Source organism: Urocampus carinirostris, chromosome 5 (assembly GCF_059441175.1).
Source record: "Urocampus carinirostris isolate Australia breed hairy pipefish chromosome 5, RoL_Ucar_1.0, whole genome shotgun sequence".
Classification (NCBI taxonomy): domain Eukaryota; kingdom Metazoa; phylum Chordata; class Actinopteri; order Syngnathiformes; family Syngnathidae; genus Urocampus; species Urocampus carinirostris.
In genome coordinates, this window is record NC_142353.1 from 831,434 (window position 1) to 847,231 (window position 15,798).

A 15,798-nucleotide genomic window follows, 5' to 3' on the forward strand; every position below is an offset into this window, starting at 1 on the left:
AACTAGCGATCTTCTTTTAATAAGTATCGTCTCTTCGAAATGCCACTCAAAGACCAGGTACACGGCTTGCAGCTTGTCTGGCCAAAAGCCCAGACTGTTATTCGACAGCCAGTTACATACAAATTCCTTAAGTAACAATTACATGAACATTTGGTCAACTCTGGGTAGTTAGTTAACACTTTTATCAACACGAATTGTTAAATTTCCTGTTATGCTCAAGAGTAATGATTCTTACTTCCCGTTCGTCACAGGACCTATTGTGGACTATTATATAAACGTCACATGTCAGGAGTAAAGGAATATGGAAGTTTGAATTTGGGTTTGTCTGTTGGACTCTTTGTGTTTTGTGCCAAAGTTTTCTGTAGTAAATTTTGACGTGGGGCAGCTCTCAGGCAGAGGGAGGTGACGAGCTGTCTGGGGGCCGACCAGGCGGAGTCGACGCGCCATTCTTCCGTGACGGGAGACCAATGGGAGCCAGCGATGACGCGGAGGAGATGCTTTTGCTGAGCAACTTGGAAGAAGGAGAAGAGTTGGTTTTTGGAAAGAGAAGTGTGCAGAGATGTAGTGATTTCTGTGTTAGAAATAAATCAACCCATGAGTGAAATGCCGGCTTCTGAGAACTTTCTATGCAGAAAAGCGCGCAAATTGTTTGGATGAATGGTGATTGGGAAAGGTCACAAATTGGAGTCAGATGATTAATTTAAGTACGTGTTGATTTAACAAGAAATTCCAACAATTTATGGTGACCCCCGACGTAACTGCAAGAGAGTTAAAAGAAGTCCGGGACTTCTAACTACATGAGAGTCTGGGACTCCGGATCTGGGATCCACGTCCACACCAGGTGACGACCTGATAAAGGAGCCACGCGTCCGACCATCTTTCCTCTTGGGCCCCACAGTGAAAACAAGGTAAGCAGAACCCTTTTCAAAATTCTGCACATTGGCAACACTAAATCAAAAGAGGAAAGAGGAGCGGAACGGGGTAAGAGTAATAGTGTGTACGTAAGTAGGGTTTAAAATCTGGGATTTACCTACTAGAATCTTTCTGAACTATTCGAGGTTAAGATACGGTTTAAAATTTGGGATTTACGGATCTGTGTGGAAGCTGTGTGAGTGTGAAATAATAATAAAATAAAATTGTTCTGCATAAAAAGTTGTTAGAACACGCACGAGTGGATTGGAGAATGACGGACGTATGGTCTGAGATTAATGGTCATTATGCAAAGTTAGAAACACAGCTAATTCGCGGGATCAAGAGTAAGAAAATTAAGAAGGAAAAGAAAAGTAAAATTTTGGCAGATCTCCGAGAAATGAAGGAGGATTAGAGTCAAGGCAGATGGCGACAACGTAACAAACTTAAGAAAGAAGTGAAACAATTGAAAAAAAAAAATAGACGAGGCATTCACCAGTTGGAGGTCATAGCGACGGCCTTGGCAGTGATTAGAAGGGAGGACAGAGATAAGAAAAAGGAAGTATTTGAAAAGACGGAATGTTTGGGAGGCATTTATCCAAGGTTGCCGGATTCTCGACAGTATGTCACTCATGGCTCCGGTAATTACACTGGGTTGAAGAATGGTTTTAGATGTAGAAGGAATGATTCACAAATGACACCCGAGACCATACAGTTGATCGAACTGTGAATAATGAGAAGGAAAAAAATGAGGGGGGGCATCAAGGAAGTGTAGAGTCGCCAGGGCTGACGCTCGGTGAAAATGAGGGTGCAGGAAGTAAGTGGACACTAAAATTAAGGAGAAGATGAATGATATTAAATTGTTATTAAAATGTTAATATGTTGAAAACAAAAATAATTTGCACGCAAAAGAGTAAGTGATCAGAATAATTTCAAATAACCCAAAACTTTCAAGTGAAAATTATTAATGACATGGCTGTTCTGTTCCAAACACTGAATGAGATGTACTTTCTTTGTTAAAAAAATAAATAAATAAATAAACACACAAGAGTGATAATGGAATGCGAGGCAATGAGGCAATTTATTACTGATAAGTAGGTGTCATTTTACATTGAATCCGTGAGGAAAGATAGTTGAATAGAATGAGGGGAAATTAAAATTGAAAAGTTTTTCACGTTAAGTTCGATTAGGTATTTTTTATTTTATTTTTTAGATTTTTGATGCTTAGGCAGTGTGACAGTTTAAAATTTGGATTTGAGCGTGTTAAATGTTGATATGTATAGTTGGGGTTATTTAAGAAAACGATTTGTCTATGGAGAGAGCATTTTCAAAAGACAATGAGGAGCAGATTAATCGATCCTGAGAGGGATCATGGAAAATTTAAGAATAGCAGATTAATCGATCTTGAGGAAGACCATGGAAAATTTAAGAATATAATTGCTAAGATAATGTCTGCATGGTCATTTAACCTAGAGTAAGCATCAGAGTTTGTAAACATGACCGATTTAACAGGATTCTGAAGTCAAATGGACGGTTGAAAAGAACTGAAAATGGACAATATACTGGTCGCTGGGAGGGGGACACAGCTGAAAAAAAAAGACAAAAAAAAAAACAAAGATATTCATTCATCCATTGTCTGCACCGCTTGTCAACAGCAGGGTCGTGGGGACACTGGAGCACATCCAGGCTGTCCTCGAACAGTGAGCAGGGGGCACTCTTAACTGATTGCAGCAAGTTTCAAGAAAAAAAGAAGAAGAAAGAAAACCGACAACGACCAAGGTCAGTGTTGCACTGATATGGATAAGGCACATGGACACATTCAAGCAGCGGATTACGAGTGAACGTCACAATGGACAGAGCCAGACGTCCAAGGCCGTCAACGAGACGGGAAAACAAACAACACAAATCTGCTTTAAGTCTCATTAGGGTCTTGTTAATTGACGAAGTGTTTACAAATTTGAAGAAGATTGATAAATTTGGATTGTAAATTATTTTATTTTTAACACAGGAATACTTCTAAAATTTTATTTTGAATATGCTCTCCAGGAAACGTCGATATTTCTCTCCAGATGCAGGAGCATCAAGGGGATTTTTAAGGAAAATAGGTAACAGGGATATACCTTTTATTTTATATCGGTTGACAAAAGCACTTAGCATTTACATGGGTAAAAATTGTGCAATGAAAACCTAGCAACAAGAAATTCAGAATGCTGATATGCTAAACAGGAGATGTGAATAAATGTCTACATTGATTTTTTTAATGAAAACATGCATGCAACAAGATTAGACACAATACTTTAGAGTAAACATGATATAAGGATTTAAAAGGGAAATAAATAAATAAATAAATAAACAAGCAAAGAAGAAAATGTTTACACAAGTGATGCTTAAAGATTGGCCTAAAATGATAATGCATTGTTAAAAAGGTAAATAAAAATAAAATAAATACATTTAAAAAACAGTGAATCATATGTTTTATTTGGCGAGGGGATTATTTAGAATGTGGATCAATTCAGTGACGGGAAACGTGCAAATCAGCCAAATTTGAGATTTAGAAACCAAAATAGATTAACAATTCTGAAGAGGAAATTGATTAGAAAATATTTATTTGATAAAATGTTGTGATAACCTTGTTGTATAAAGATTTGTTTTTTTTGGATTGCCCACTGTCAGGATAGAATGCAGGGGACATGCAGCGGAGGGTCTCCGCGGTTGCGCAGTTGGCCGCCAGGGTGGCGCTGTGGAGTTCTCGTCCGTCCTGCACGGCCCTCAATGCTCAACCCACGTTGACATTTTGTATGTATTTTTCATGTATTTTCAAATTTCGACATTTCCATCATGACTCACTGTGATGCGTTTCGAACAGGTGGCATTAGCTCAGGAGGTAGAGCGCTTGTCTTGTGACCAAGGGACCGCAGGTTCGAGTCCCGGCTACTCCGTGTTGAGCGTCGAGGTGTCTATGGGCAAGACACTGAATCCCTAATGCCCCCAATAAGGTCGGCGTCTCCCATGGCGGCATGGCCGCTATTGGTGTGAGAGTGTGGCGTATGTCTTATTTGTTATGTCTATCGTGTGTGTACCTATCCTATCAGCTTTTTTAAATTTTCATGTGTTTGTGTTTGTCCTACTCGTTGAAAAAAAAAAGAAAAAAAAAGGCAAGGTAATTGCTCACAAAACCTTAATGGAGCGCTTGTATGAAGCAATCAAGGTCCCTCACGAATTGGCAATTGTGAAGGTCCCGGGACACTTGAAAGCCAACACCATGGTGGCGAAAGGTAATGAGAGGGCAGACGCCCTTGCGAAGGAACTGGCCGGGTACATTCCACAGGGGGAGATGATGTTAGCATCCTCCGCTGTGGTTTGGGATGGCGAACCTCCGGATCTCCCAGTGGCCCCCGAGGTGGCACTGGATGAGATCATGGAGGCACAAGGTAAGTTGTCGCCCGAACAAAAATCAGTGTGGATCGCGTCAAAAGCAGTCAGGCGATTGCATGGTCTCTGGGTGGGCCCCAGGGGTCAGCCGGTCCTCCTGGAAGGACAAGTCATGACCTCAGTGTTGTCTGAGGCCCATACAGTGGCGCATGTGGGGCCTCGGGCAATGCTTCCCAAACTACGTCAATGGTGGCATCCAAAGTTACATGAGGTGGTTTGGCAGTTCGTGGCGGCCTGTGACCTATGCCAAACTTATAATGCCAGGCCGACATTGAAACCTACACCAGGGGCATTCTCTCCTGTGGCCTGGCCTGGAGCTGAAATTGTCATTGACTTTACGGATATGATTAAATGAGTAAATGGTAAGCGTTTCCTTCTGGTCATTGTGGATTCATAGTCACGTTGGCCAGAGGCTTATCCGAGTGCCAAGGAAGACACCACAGTCAGTGATTATAGCTCTAGTGAATCATTATATCCCAACACATTGCTTTCCTGCATTGATTAGATCAGACAATGGTACTCATTTCAACATTAAAGCAATGGCCAAGGTTGAGGCCCTTTTGGGGCTGAAACATCGCTTTGGGTGTGTTTATCACCCCCAGAGCCAAGGCAAAGTGGAAAGATTCAATAGGACTTTGAAAGAGAAATGGGCGAAAATCATAGCTCAGACCAAAATGACGTGGTTGCAAGGCTTGCCCTTGGCAATCCTAGTTGTCCGCCAAATTGTCCGTAAAATGACGGTCTTTGCCCCGTTTGAATTATTGACTGGTCGCCTCATGCCTGGCCCTGCCTCCACTTTGGTGCCACCAGCTGATCTGCCGACGCCAGATATGTGACTCGCAGCATACTGGAAGTATCTTCACTCACTTGTATCCAGTGTATCTACCCAGGTGGCTGACATGGTAGTTGCGGAGGCGTCTTCATAAGGGGTATCATTACTCACACTTGCGGCCGGCACCTGATGTTGTGCCTATTAATGGTGAGCCTACGGGTTGACCGCCCGAACGGGCTGGTCAAGAGAGGGAAGGTGGTAAGAATAGGATTAAAAAAACGTCAAATGGGATCGAACAAACATTATTATTGTAAACGCGTAAGTTTAGTCGTTTTTTTGCTAGTTGATTTATGCTTTGTGTGGACAATGCTGGCATTTGAATTTACTATACAGGATGAAAGTAGTGATGGAGTGAAGGAGGAACGTGTGATGGTGTAGCATTCCTGTAATGGAACCGTATGGTATGGAGCAGAGCAAGATGGTGGTAAGACACTGACACAGACACAACAATTACTGTTAAATCGGATATGTAAACAACCAAAATGGGTGAACACTTGGGTGACAATTTTTAATTGGACACATCAGTGGAATGATTTGATCGATAAATTGGACAATTATCAGCCCCGATATCCCCATTAATTCAGAGGGTCAAAAGACAAACAGGACAAGAATACTGGGATCAATAAAAGAAGGGATATCAACCTTGGATAGTCCAGTGGGCATATAATAATTTGTTGCAGTTTACAGTGGCTCCAAACACAATCACAAAGCTTAGTATCCCAATAAAAGTGTTAAGGGGTTTCCGAGACGACAGTGGATGACTGGTTTATGATTCACACAGGTATTTCTATGGTTACGAATAATTGGCTACTCATGGCTGAGCAGGCAGCTAATAATACAAACGAGAATTGTTTGGTTTGCTTATGTGCAAGACCAATTTTGAAAATCATGGCAGCAAAGGCTATATCCAAAACTTGCCCCTTGGGTTTCCTGCATAATAAGACTCTCCAAGGAGAGTGTAGCCAATTGGACTTGGCCTTTCCACTGACAGGAATGGAAAATAAAAAGCCTATTTTTGACACCCAAGTTGCAAAACAAAATTTCACCTGCTTGAAGTTGAATGGGACTGGCCCTGGGGTTGGGAACATCCAGGAGTCATGGTGTAAGGAAAATGTGTCTTTGCCAGCAGGAGCCCCTCTTGCTCGTGCGGATGTTTGGCTATGGTGTGGAGAGAAAGTATTGTATGATAGGCTGCCCACCAATGCCGCAGGTAAGTGTGCCCTCGTTACGCTGATCATGCCAGTTAGTGTGACAGCATTGGACCTGGCCAAAATAAATTAGGGAAATGTTGGACAATGGGGAAGAATTCCCTTCCTCATGAGAAGGAAGAGCGACATGCAGGAATGGTTGAGTGCAGGGGACCCTACATACATTGATGCAATTGCAGTACCAAGAGGGGTCCCAGATGAATACAAATTAGTGGACCAAGTTGCAGCAGGATGAGAGAGCATTTTCATGTATGTGACCGTGAACAAGAATTTGGATAGAATCAATTATGTGCATTACAATGTCCAACGATTGGCTAATTTCACCTCCTCGGCACTCCAGACGGTGCATGAACAATTGGCGGCCACGTCTCTGATGGCATTTCAAAACCGGATGGGGTTAGATATGGTATAAAGCTGAAAGGGGAGGTGTTTGCGGTATTTTTGGAGACCGGTGTTGCACTCTGATCCCCAACAATACATCTCCAGATGGCTGACTTACCAGGGCATTGGAGGGTCTGCGCACGCTGAGTAACAAAATGAGGGAACATTCAGGTGTGAACACCAGTTGGTATTCTGACTGGTTGAATGTCTTCGGTAAATATAAAGGCTTGATTGCATCAGTACTAACTTCTATTGCTGTGTTTGTAAGAACAATTGAGCGTACGTTGGGGCCACTCCCTCAGGGTGGCCAGTACATGTTGATCCCTCAGAAGGACTCCCAGGAGGCGGAGACAGCGATGGCCCTCCGGGAGTTTGGGGTGTGAGGATGTGAAGGTGGCCTCTGGGACCTGGGGCCAGGGAATGAAATTTACTTATGATTTTATAGTGGAATTAAATTTACTAATGATTTTATAATGGAATTAAATGTACTAATGATTTAATAGTGGAATGAAATTTACTGATGATTTTATAGTGGAATGAAATTTACTAATACTTTTATAATGGAATACAATTTACTAATGATTTTATACTAGAATTAATTTTTTTGTTGATTTTTAATTTTCTGCTAATTTTTTAATTGTTTGCTGATTTTCGGTGTATGGTGGGAAATGGGGTGTTTGAGTGATGACCTCAGTCGTCTGAGGTCATGAGAGGGAATAAAGGAATATGGAAGTTTGAATTTGGGTTTGTCTGTTGGACTCTTTGTGTTTTGTGCCAAAGTTTTCTGTAGTAAATTTTGACGTGGTGCAGCTCTCAGGCAGAGGGAGGTGACGAGCTGTCTGAGGGCCGACGCGGAGGAGTCAACGCGCCATTCTCCCGGGAACGGGACACCGTAAATTTTGACCTGGGGCTGCTCTCAGGCAGAGGGAGGTGACGAGCTGTCTGGGGGCCGACCAGGCGGAGTCGACGCGCCGTCCTTCTGGGACGGGAGACCAATGGGAACCAGCGATGACGCACAGGAGATGCTTTTGCTGGGCAACTCAGAAGAAGGAGAAGAGTCGTTTTTTGAAAGGAGAAGCGTGCAGAGATGTAGTGATTTGTGTGTTAGAAATAAATCCACCTGGAGTGAAATGCCGACATCTGAGAACTTTCTATGCAGAAAAGAGCGCGCAAATTGTTTGGATAAATGGTGATTGGGAAAGGTCACAAATTGGAGTCAGATGATTAATTTAAGTTCGTGTTGATTTAACAGGAAATTCCAACAGAAGGGATGTACTTTAAAGTTCACACAAGGTTGCTTGTTTAATTCCACCCTTTGATAATTTAAATCATCAACTTAAGTATTTCTTGGGCTAACGGGTCACCAACGCTTTCTCGGATGCATGAAGTGATCCATGATTGGGTTTGAAAGTCACAAGTACAGTCCTTGCTCGAGTTTCAAAGTTTGTGACCGCTCCTTGTCACGAGTCCAGTTCTTTCCCGAGTTTCAAAGTTTGTGAAATGGAATTTACTAGGTCATGGTTCCTCTTGACCCATGAATGATGATTCGTTGATGTCAGAAAGGTAAATGGACAGATGTTTCCCGGATCCACTTCAGAAGCCCTCCCTTCCTACACTGACCTCATCTGCAAATCTACTTTGTGGTTATCTTTTAGACTCAAATGCATGTTTACTCGTTTTTTAAGTGTTCAGAGTGACTCAAATTAAACTATAAAAGTGATGCATAACATTGAGCAACTTAGTATTCCAGTAAATATAGGTAATGGCGAGTATAGGTTACCTATTAGTGTTCATCCACAGTTCAATTTTCTTTTGTTATTATTATTATTGTTTACATGTAGTAGAATGTCTTTTCTATGTATTTAGCGGAATAACGCACCGTGTTGAACGTAATTTATCTTTTCTATGCATCTTTGCTTGCTTTACAAAATTTTATTTAAGTAGTGAGGCATGTTATAGAGACATGAAAACAATCAAACATGTTTAGCAGTTGCCTTCCTCGTTAGTTTACATGGAATACTTTTCTACAATAGTTTTTCACTGCAATTGAACACACATACAACCACAAATGCAAAATTACTGGTACCTGGGCATGCACACACACACACACACACACACACACACACACACACACACACACACACACACACGGCCATTTAATAATTATGAGGCATACAATCCTTGCCAACAGCCAGCATGCTGATAGATGTCATTATGTCCTCTTAGAGAGAGCCCACACTCAGTGGCATTGCAGACATTTCCACCCAGTATGAAAAAAATCCTCCCAAGGAATGACGGGGAAAACACGCCCTTCGTTAGAATTAAGGACAATAATTATCTGCAAGAAAGTTGTTTCAATTGGTTTTCAGCCCCGGGAGCAAAAATGGCGTTGAAGGAGGTGACAGTTGAAATGGGGGTGAAGCTCAGATGAGGAATCAGATTTGGGATGAAGGAAGTGCTGGTTTTGTGTGTAGGTCAAATGTTGAACTTTGTAACAGGTTGCAGCACAATTTGTAAAACTGCAGGGAAGCGCCTCTGATTTGCATCTACGTGACAAATGACGGAGATTCTTGAAAGACAAATGTATTGCCCACTATCTCATGACATTACAGTGGGACCTCGCTACTTCGCGGTTCGACGTTCGCGGCTTCAGAGCTTCGCGGTCTGTAATGGTTAAAAAAAATAAAAAAATAAAAATAAAAAATTGAAGGGGCGTCGCTACTTCGCAGATTTTTATGATCAGGTGCGTGATCGGGCTACCCCTGTAACTGGGGGGAGCCCGCTCGTCCGACGACCCCAGTAGCGCGGCGCGACGACCCCAGTCGGCGCGACGACAGGCGGCGCGACGACAGGCCGCGCGACGACAGGCCGCGCGACGACAGGCGGCTGTCCGCGCGCGAAAGGTGGCGGACGTGCGCGGGACCCCGTAACTCGATTTTTACTTATCGCGGGTGGTTTTGGTCCCCATTAACCGTGAAAACCGAGGTCCCACTGTATTGCAAATAGTCTTATTCTATGTTTGTATTGATTTTTTTGTTTTTGTTTATGAATTTATATTTGCTGAACGAGACTTCGGTGCTTCATCACTCTTGCTGGTGTTTCGCAGGGTTCAGTAATCGACCCCCTTCTCTCAGCATTTACATGCTGATATTATCATTAATATTATTCTCAAGTATAATATCAGTTGCCATTGCTACGCAGATGACACTCAACTATATCTTCCGATGGAGGATTCTGCCACACTAAATTGTGGAAATTTGGAGGCCTGCCTCACTGAGATAAAAGAGTGGATGCCAACTTCTTGCGCCTTAACTCTGAAAAGACCAAAATGTTAGTTATTGGTCCATCCAAATGCCGTGACTTGTTCTCAAAAACTGCTCTGAACATTGGCAAATGTAATATCACCCAGATTGACTCAGTTAAAAATGTGGGTGTCATATTTGACCCCGATCTGTCCTGTCAAACACACGTGAAAAATATTACTAGAACAGCTTTCTTCAGCTCTCTTCGCAACATTGCTATAATTCCGTTTATGCTGTCTCAGTCAGATGTGGAGATTATAATTCACGCGTTTGTGACTTCCCGTCTCGATTACTGTAATGCACTACTCTCCGGTCTCCCAAAGTCCAAAATCAAGAGCCTTCAGCTGGTACAAAATGCTGCAGCCAGGCTTTTAACTAAGACAAGAAAGTTTGATCACATTACCCCTGCCAATAGAGGTTTTAGCTAACATGCATTGGCTCCCTGTTAGCTTAAGATGTGATTTTAAGGTTCTGTTGGTAGTATATAATGTACTTGCTCCCTCATATCTTTCAGATTTAATTCCCCCCAGGTTCGAGAGCATTCTCCATCCGGGCCCCTGTGCTGTGGAATGCTCTACCACCTGAGATTCGATCTGCAACCTCAGTGGAAATGTTTAAATCTAAGCTTAAAACACACTACAACTCTAGGCATATGAGTAACCTATATTTTATGTTGATAATATGTGTATTATTTGCCCTCATGTAGGTTTGAAATGAGGGGGTGGTGTCATAATAGTCTGTAGTTTGCAATAGTCTTTGATCTGTGCAGGCCTTTGAAACTCTTTGTGATTAAGGGCTATAAAAATAAACATGACTTGACTTTCCCTTTTAACAGACATGATGAGACCTGGTGTCCTTCCCTGCCACAGTGTAGACAAAGGCCCTCAGACAGACGTCGCCGGGGCTTCTCCACCGACATGGACGCAAGACCCACCTCCATAGCCTCCGGCGGTGTTGTTGGATCGCGCGTGGTGGCTGGGATCCAGAGGTGGTGCCAAGCCCTCCGAACAACCAGGGAACTGGACAGCTCTGGCGACCCCACTCACGGCGTCGCACCTGGACCCAACGATCAATGCGGGCTGTCAAAGCAATTGCTTCGTCAAGATTGGCAGGCGCGGCGTAGGAGACCAATTCATCTTTCAGGTGTGGAGGTAGGCGTCAACCAACACTTCTGAGTTCTGGTTGTTGCGGCTGGCCAGGGCACGGAAGTCGATGGAGTAGTCGGCGATAGTGTGCTGTTCCTACCACATGCTCATGAGGGTTCTAGATGGCTTAGCTGACAATGACCCTGTTTTGGAGACTTTTATCATCTCCTGGGCGGGCAGAGTGCATGAGGAGCAGGCTGAAGACCCCCGCTCGAACTCTGTCGTTCCCTAGAGCCGAGCCCTTCTAGACAGATATTGATGGTGTACGCCACCTTGGGCGCCTCGGTGGCGAAGTTCCTGGGCTGCAGATCAAGCACCAGCCAGTCTGAGCAGGATTGCCAGTGAACTTCTCCAGAGAACCGACTCGAGGCTCAGCAAAACCCATGGCGGTTGAGTACAAGGGCTGGACGGGCGGGGAAACCAGCGGGGTGACTGGTGGGGAATTCCAGGCGGGCGGGGCTGATGACAGCAGCTGACGGGTAAAGAGCTCCGTGATGTAGCCAGTTGTTGACGTTGGTGCTGAAGAAGCTGTTGTTGCTGTTGAACATGCTGAAAAAGGGCAGAGACGTCACCCGAAATCCGTCGGACCTTCCCCTCAGGTCATTGCAAACGCTGCATGGCATTTTCCTGATAAGCGTTATTGCGAATGTTGGCTGGGTCCATTTATTGGTCAGTCCATACTGTCAGGGCCAGAACTAACAGTGGACCTAAATGCGTAACTTTTCACACAACACTTTATCAAGGAGCCGGGGGGATCAGGGTGAGCGGAAAAAACAGCGATCTGGTGCTCACTGGGTAGGTGAGACATTAAGCCCTCGTGGACGGTGACAGGTGGCGGGGTGGACAGTTCGCTGTCAGAATGACAAAGAGTGACCGAAGAGGAAGCGCTTAAATAGGGACAGGGATAATTAGGACACAAGTGGCAGCTGGGGCTGAATGAGTGTGCGTAGGTGAGGGTAATCAGAGGGCAACTGACAGGATCGTGACAGTTGTCATTTTTCTCAAAACAATCCAAATTGATTAGTAGCGTTTTGGAAAAGAGCTCTTCATTTCCATTTTTACATTAGTGCTACTTTACACACTATTTTGTAATAAAGTGGATAAGAAGCTCTGCATGATAAATCATTACAGTAAATTTATTCTATCTGTTTCACTCTCTTTTCAGAGAAAACATCCAGGCGTTCTTCTGAAGAGCACATTTAGTCCACGTGGTACTGGGGAAGATGACCTTGCAGGCAACAACAAACACAGGGTACAGTTTAAAAGAACAAGGATTACAATGTAAGCTCTGATGACTCTGATGAGTTTTTTTGTGTTTGAAAATGACACATCAAGTACATCTGAACATACAGCTTATGATGAAGTCAGGAAGTACTTGGAGGATTCGGACAGCCACATACAATCATTTCAGACTTTTCCCATCATTAAGCAGCTGTTCATCAAGGACAATACCACATTGCCGTCCAGCGCTCCAGTAGAAATTTTGCCTCTTAGACTAAAAATACTTTAGGTACAATTTTGACTCCTTCTCTAAACAGAATGACCGATATCCACATGGAACAGGTCTTACTGCTCCGTTACAACAAACAGCACTGTGCTGATCCAATCCAATGACTCAGGTGTTTTTTTTTTTTCTAAATTGCATTGAGTTTTTAAATGCAAAGGTTCAAAGACTTTACTCTTGACACCCAAATGGAGTCTCCTCAGTTGTAAACAACAAACACAAATAGAATGGGATGTAAACGTCTTTCATTGGTTATTTATTACTAAAGTGGAGTTTGACAACACTATTCACCTTTTCACAGCCGTTGGAACGTGTTTCACGTGGCATAGTCACCTGACATGGACGTTTTGAGATGCTTGTGCTTTGATATCTCGCAGCCAAATGAACATTGGTCAATACTCATTTTAACCTTAAAGCAATCCAAACGTAACTAGTTACATTACTTTTATAAAGTAATTGAAAATATTACGCTACGATTTCATTTTAAACAAGGCAACCTGTAAATAACATAATTACATTTTTAAAGTAACTTACCCAACATAGGGTATAACGATCAACGAAGGATAGCTATATTATTATTCCTATTTGACTATAGTAGGGGGCTTGCAAGCCATGTATGGCTCTCTCCATACATACAGCTCAGAGAGAATAGACGAAAAGCAATAAAGACATTCCATTGATTCATATGGAGCTGATTCTTTCAAATGAAAAGTTGAGCAAATACTGATAAACAAAGGGTTCGGTCCAGTATATATGGGGCACAATTTTAACAACAGTTTACAGTCAGCGTGTCACACCAACAGACCTTGCTAAATAATGCTTCATATGGAATCTCATTTAACAATCTATGTTCATTGTTAAGACACTTCATGATGAAAAAGCACAGAACTCATTTTAACCTAAAACAAACATTTTACCCAAAACCTCAAGCAAAGCATCTGGATCAATTTGATTGGGTGAGCAATAGAATCAGACAGGCCTATAGACGGCGTGTGCACACTCTTTCTGCTTTGCCCAGTGCTGTCTGCACTAAAGGTAAATACTTTTGGATCCATGCTTGAAGTATTTTGTGACATTTTTTACAAAGGAACTGTGATTACAACTTTTTTCGGAACCATTATTTAGGACAAAGATGACAGTCAAAATTAGCCTTCAAACTGTGGGAGGGAGACATATTTTAAGTGGTTTATTAATATTGATAAGGGACACAGGCTCTGGGATTCAATCATCTAACGTCACACCGTGAAAAGAATGCCCTGAAGAATAATCTTTTGTCTCGAGAGCGGATATGCCGGTTTTGTAGATGTTTGTCATAAGATATTTGGTGTGTCTCTCTTAAAAAGAAAATCAAAATTTTTTTGATTTTATTGGTCTTTGGATCAAACAAGTTTTTCAACCCCTGCTCTATAGGGTGGACAATAGACGATAATATACTTTATTTATAAAACACTACTTTTAGTTTCTTTGTTGCCTGTTTTTATCCTACGTCAACTCTCCAGCAAAGCGTTTGTTCCATATGTTTCCTTTAAATTACAATTTGTGGCCTGAAAAGTGAATTAATTTCATTATGTCTAATTCAGCTAATTAAATATATTTCCTTGATTTTAGTCATTTTCTTAAATGTAGAAAAAACATTTACAGCAAGGGCTTTTTTTTAAATATCATTCCAAAAACTAGTTTCCTTTATCAAAATGTGGGTCCATGTGGCCAATTATCATAGTTTATTTTTATATTTCAAGCACAAAATGGGTGCTTTTCCCTTACATTGTTTCTCTGCGGACTGTAGTGTCAGATTTTCTTCTGGCCCAGCCTCGTGGAGTGATGTGTTTTTGTATGAACAGCACTTGGGAAGATAATTTTTTGATTTGTTTTTAACCGCAACATTTTGAAATGATTTCCTTGGTTTACTAAAAAGGTTTACTAAAAATGTTTGATTGATATTGATTATGTTTCACCACACCAGGGGTATCAAACTTGGCGCCGCTGGGTATCTAAGTGCCCTCTGGGATAGCCAAGATGCCCACAGACCTTTTCTGAAAATACTCTGGGTCTTTGAGATTTTCAGGTAAAACCACGGCTTGATAGATAGACAGACAGGCAGATAGATAGATGGACAAATACTTTATTCATCCCCGAAGGGAAATTCACACTTCCAGCAGTATCCTTGTGTTGAAAATAAAACAATAATAAAGTAAAAGGAAAATAATACATGAATACCGTAATGTGTTGATATAGAGTATATAAATAGTGCTCCACAAAATACACACTGTAATAAAAATAGGGTAATATGCAATGTGGGGGTGTGGTTTAAGGTGGGCTTCTACTCCCCCGGGTGGAGTCAACTAAACTATCCTTCTTCTTAGTTATTTCTCTTCTGCTCCTGCTCTTCCTTCCATTATTTCGTTTTCTCTTTGTTTCTCCCTCTTTCTGTCTTTCTCAGTTTTCCCTTTTTTCTTCTCTCTATTTCTATCTCTCTCTCTCTGTCTCTCTCTCCCTTTTGTTACTTTCTTTCTCACTTTCTTTTCCCTTTTTTCTTTCTTTCAATTTCTTTCTTTCACCTGTTCTCTCTTTCACCCTGTATCTCTCTCTCTCTTTTTCCACTCTGTCTTTCTCTTCTTTATCTGTCTTTCTCAGTTTTTCCCTTTTCTTCTCTCTCACTCTCTTTCTCTGATAATCTCTCTCCCCTTTGTTCTTCCTTTCTTTGTTCGTTGCTTTCTTTCTCTCTCACTTTTTCTCTTTTACTCTTTATCAATTTTGTTTTCTCCCTTTGTCTTTCTTAATTTTTCCTCTCTCTCTGAGTTTCTGTCACTCTTTTTTCTTTCCCTTTCTGTCTTTCTTTCATTCTTTTGCACTTTCTTTCCTTTTCTCTATTTATCTTTCTCCATTTGTTTTCTCTCTTTCTATTCTTTCATTTTTTGTCTTTCTCTTTTTTTCACTTTCTTTGTCTTTCTCCATTTTTCTCTTTATTTTTATCCATCCATCTCAAATCAAATTTATTTGTATAGCTTTTTAATCACAAGGGTTCTCAAAGGGCTGCACAGACCACCGACTATTGCTAACATCAGATCTAAAACCTACATTTCCT

General features: G+C 41.9%; 1 protein-coding gene across 2 annotated transcripts; it reads left to right on the forward strand.

The window, feature by feature from the left end:
- The first annotated feature begins 496 nt into the window (after window positions 1–496).
- LOC148364939 (uncharacterized) lies at window positions 497–14,430 on the forward strand. 2 transcript variants are annotated; one of them, XM_088335305.1, is made up of 6 exons: window positions 497–908; window positions 2,565–2,688; window positions 3,583–3,705; window positions 3,776–3,905; window positions 10,900–11,215; window positions 12,375–14,430. In XM_088335305.1, exons 4-6 carry the CDS (start codon window positions 3,892–3,894, stop codon window positions 12,492–12,494), a joined length of 450 nt encoding a protein of 149 aa, XP_088191431.1. In that variant the 5' UTR covers window positions 497–908; window positions 2,565–2,688; window positions 3,583–3,705; window positions 3,776–3,891; the 3' UTR covers window positions 12,495–14,430. The 2 variants fall into 2 exon arrangements, 1 of the variants encoding a protein (XP_088191431.1); XR_015850445.1 differs by lacking the exons at window positions 10,900–11,215; window positions 12,375–14,430 and adding an exon at window positions 2,956–3,014 and having other exon boundaries at window positions 3,776–8,307.
- Window positions 14,431–15,798: the final 1,368 nt, after the last annotated feature.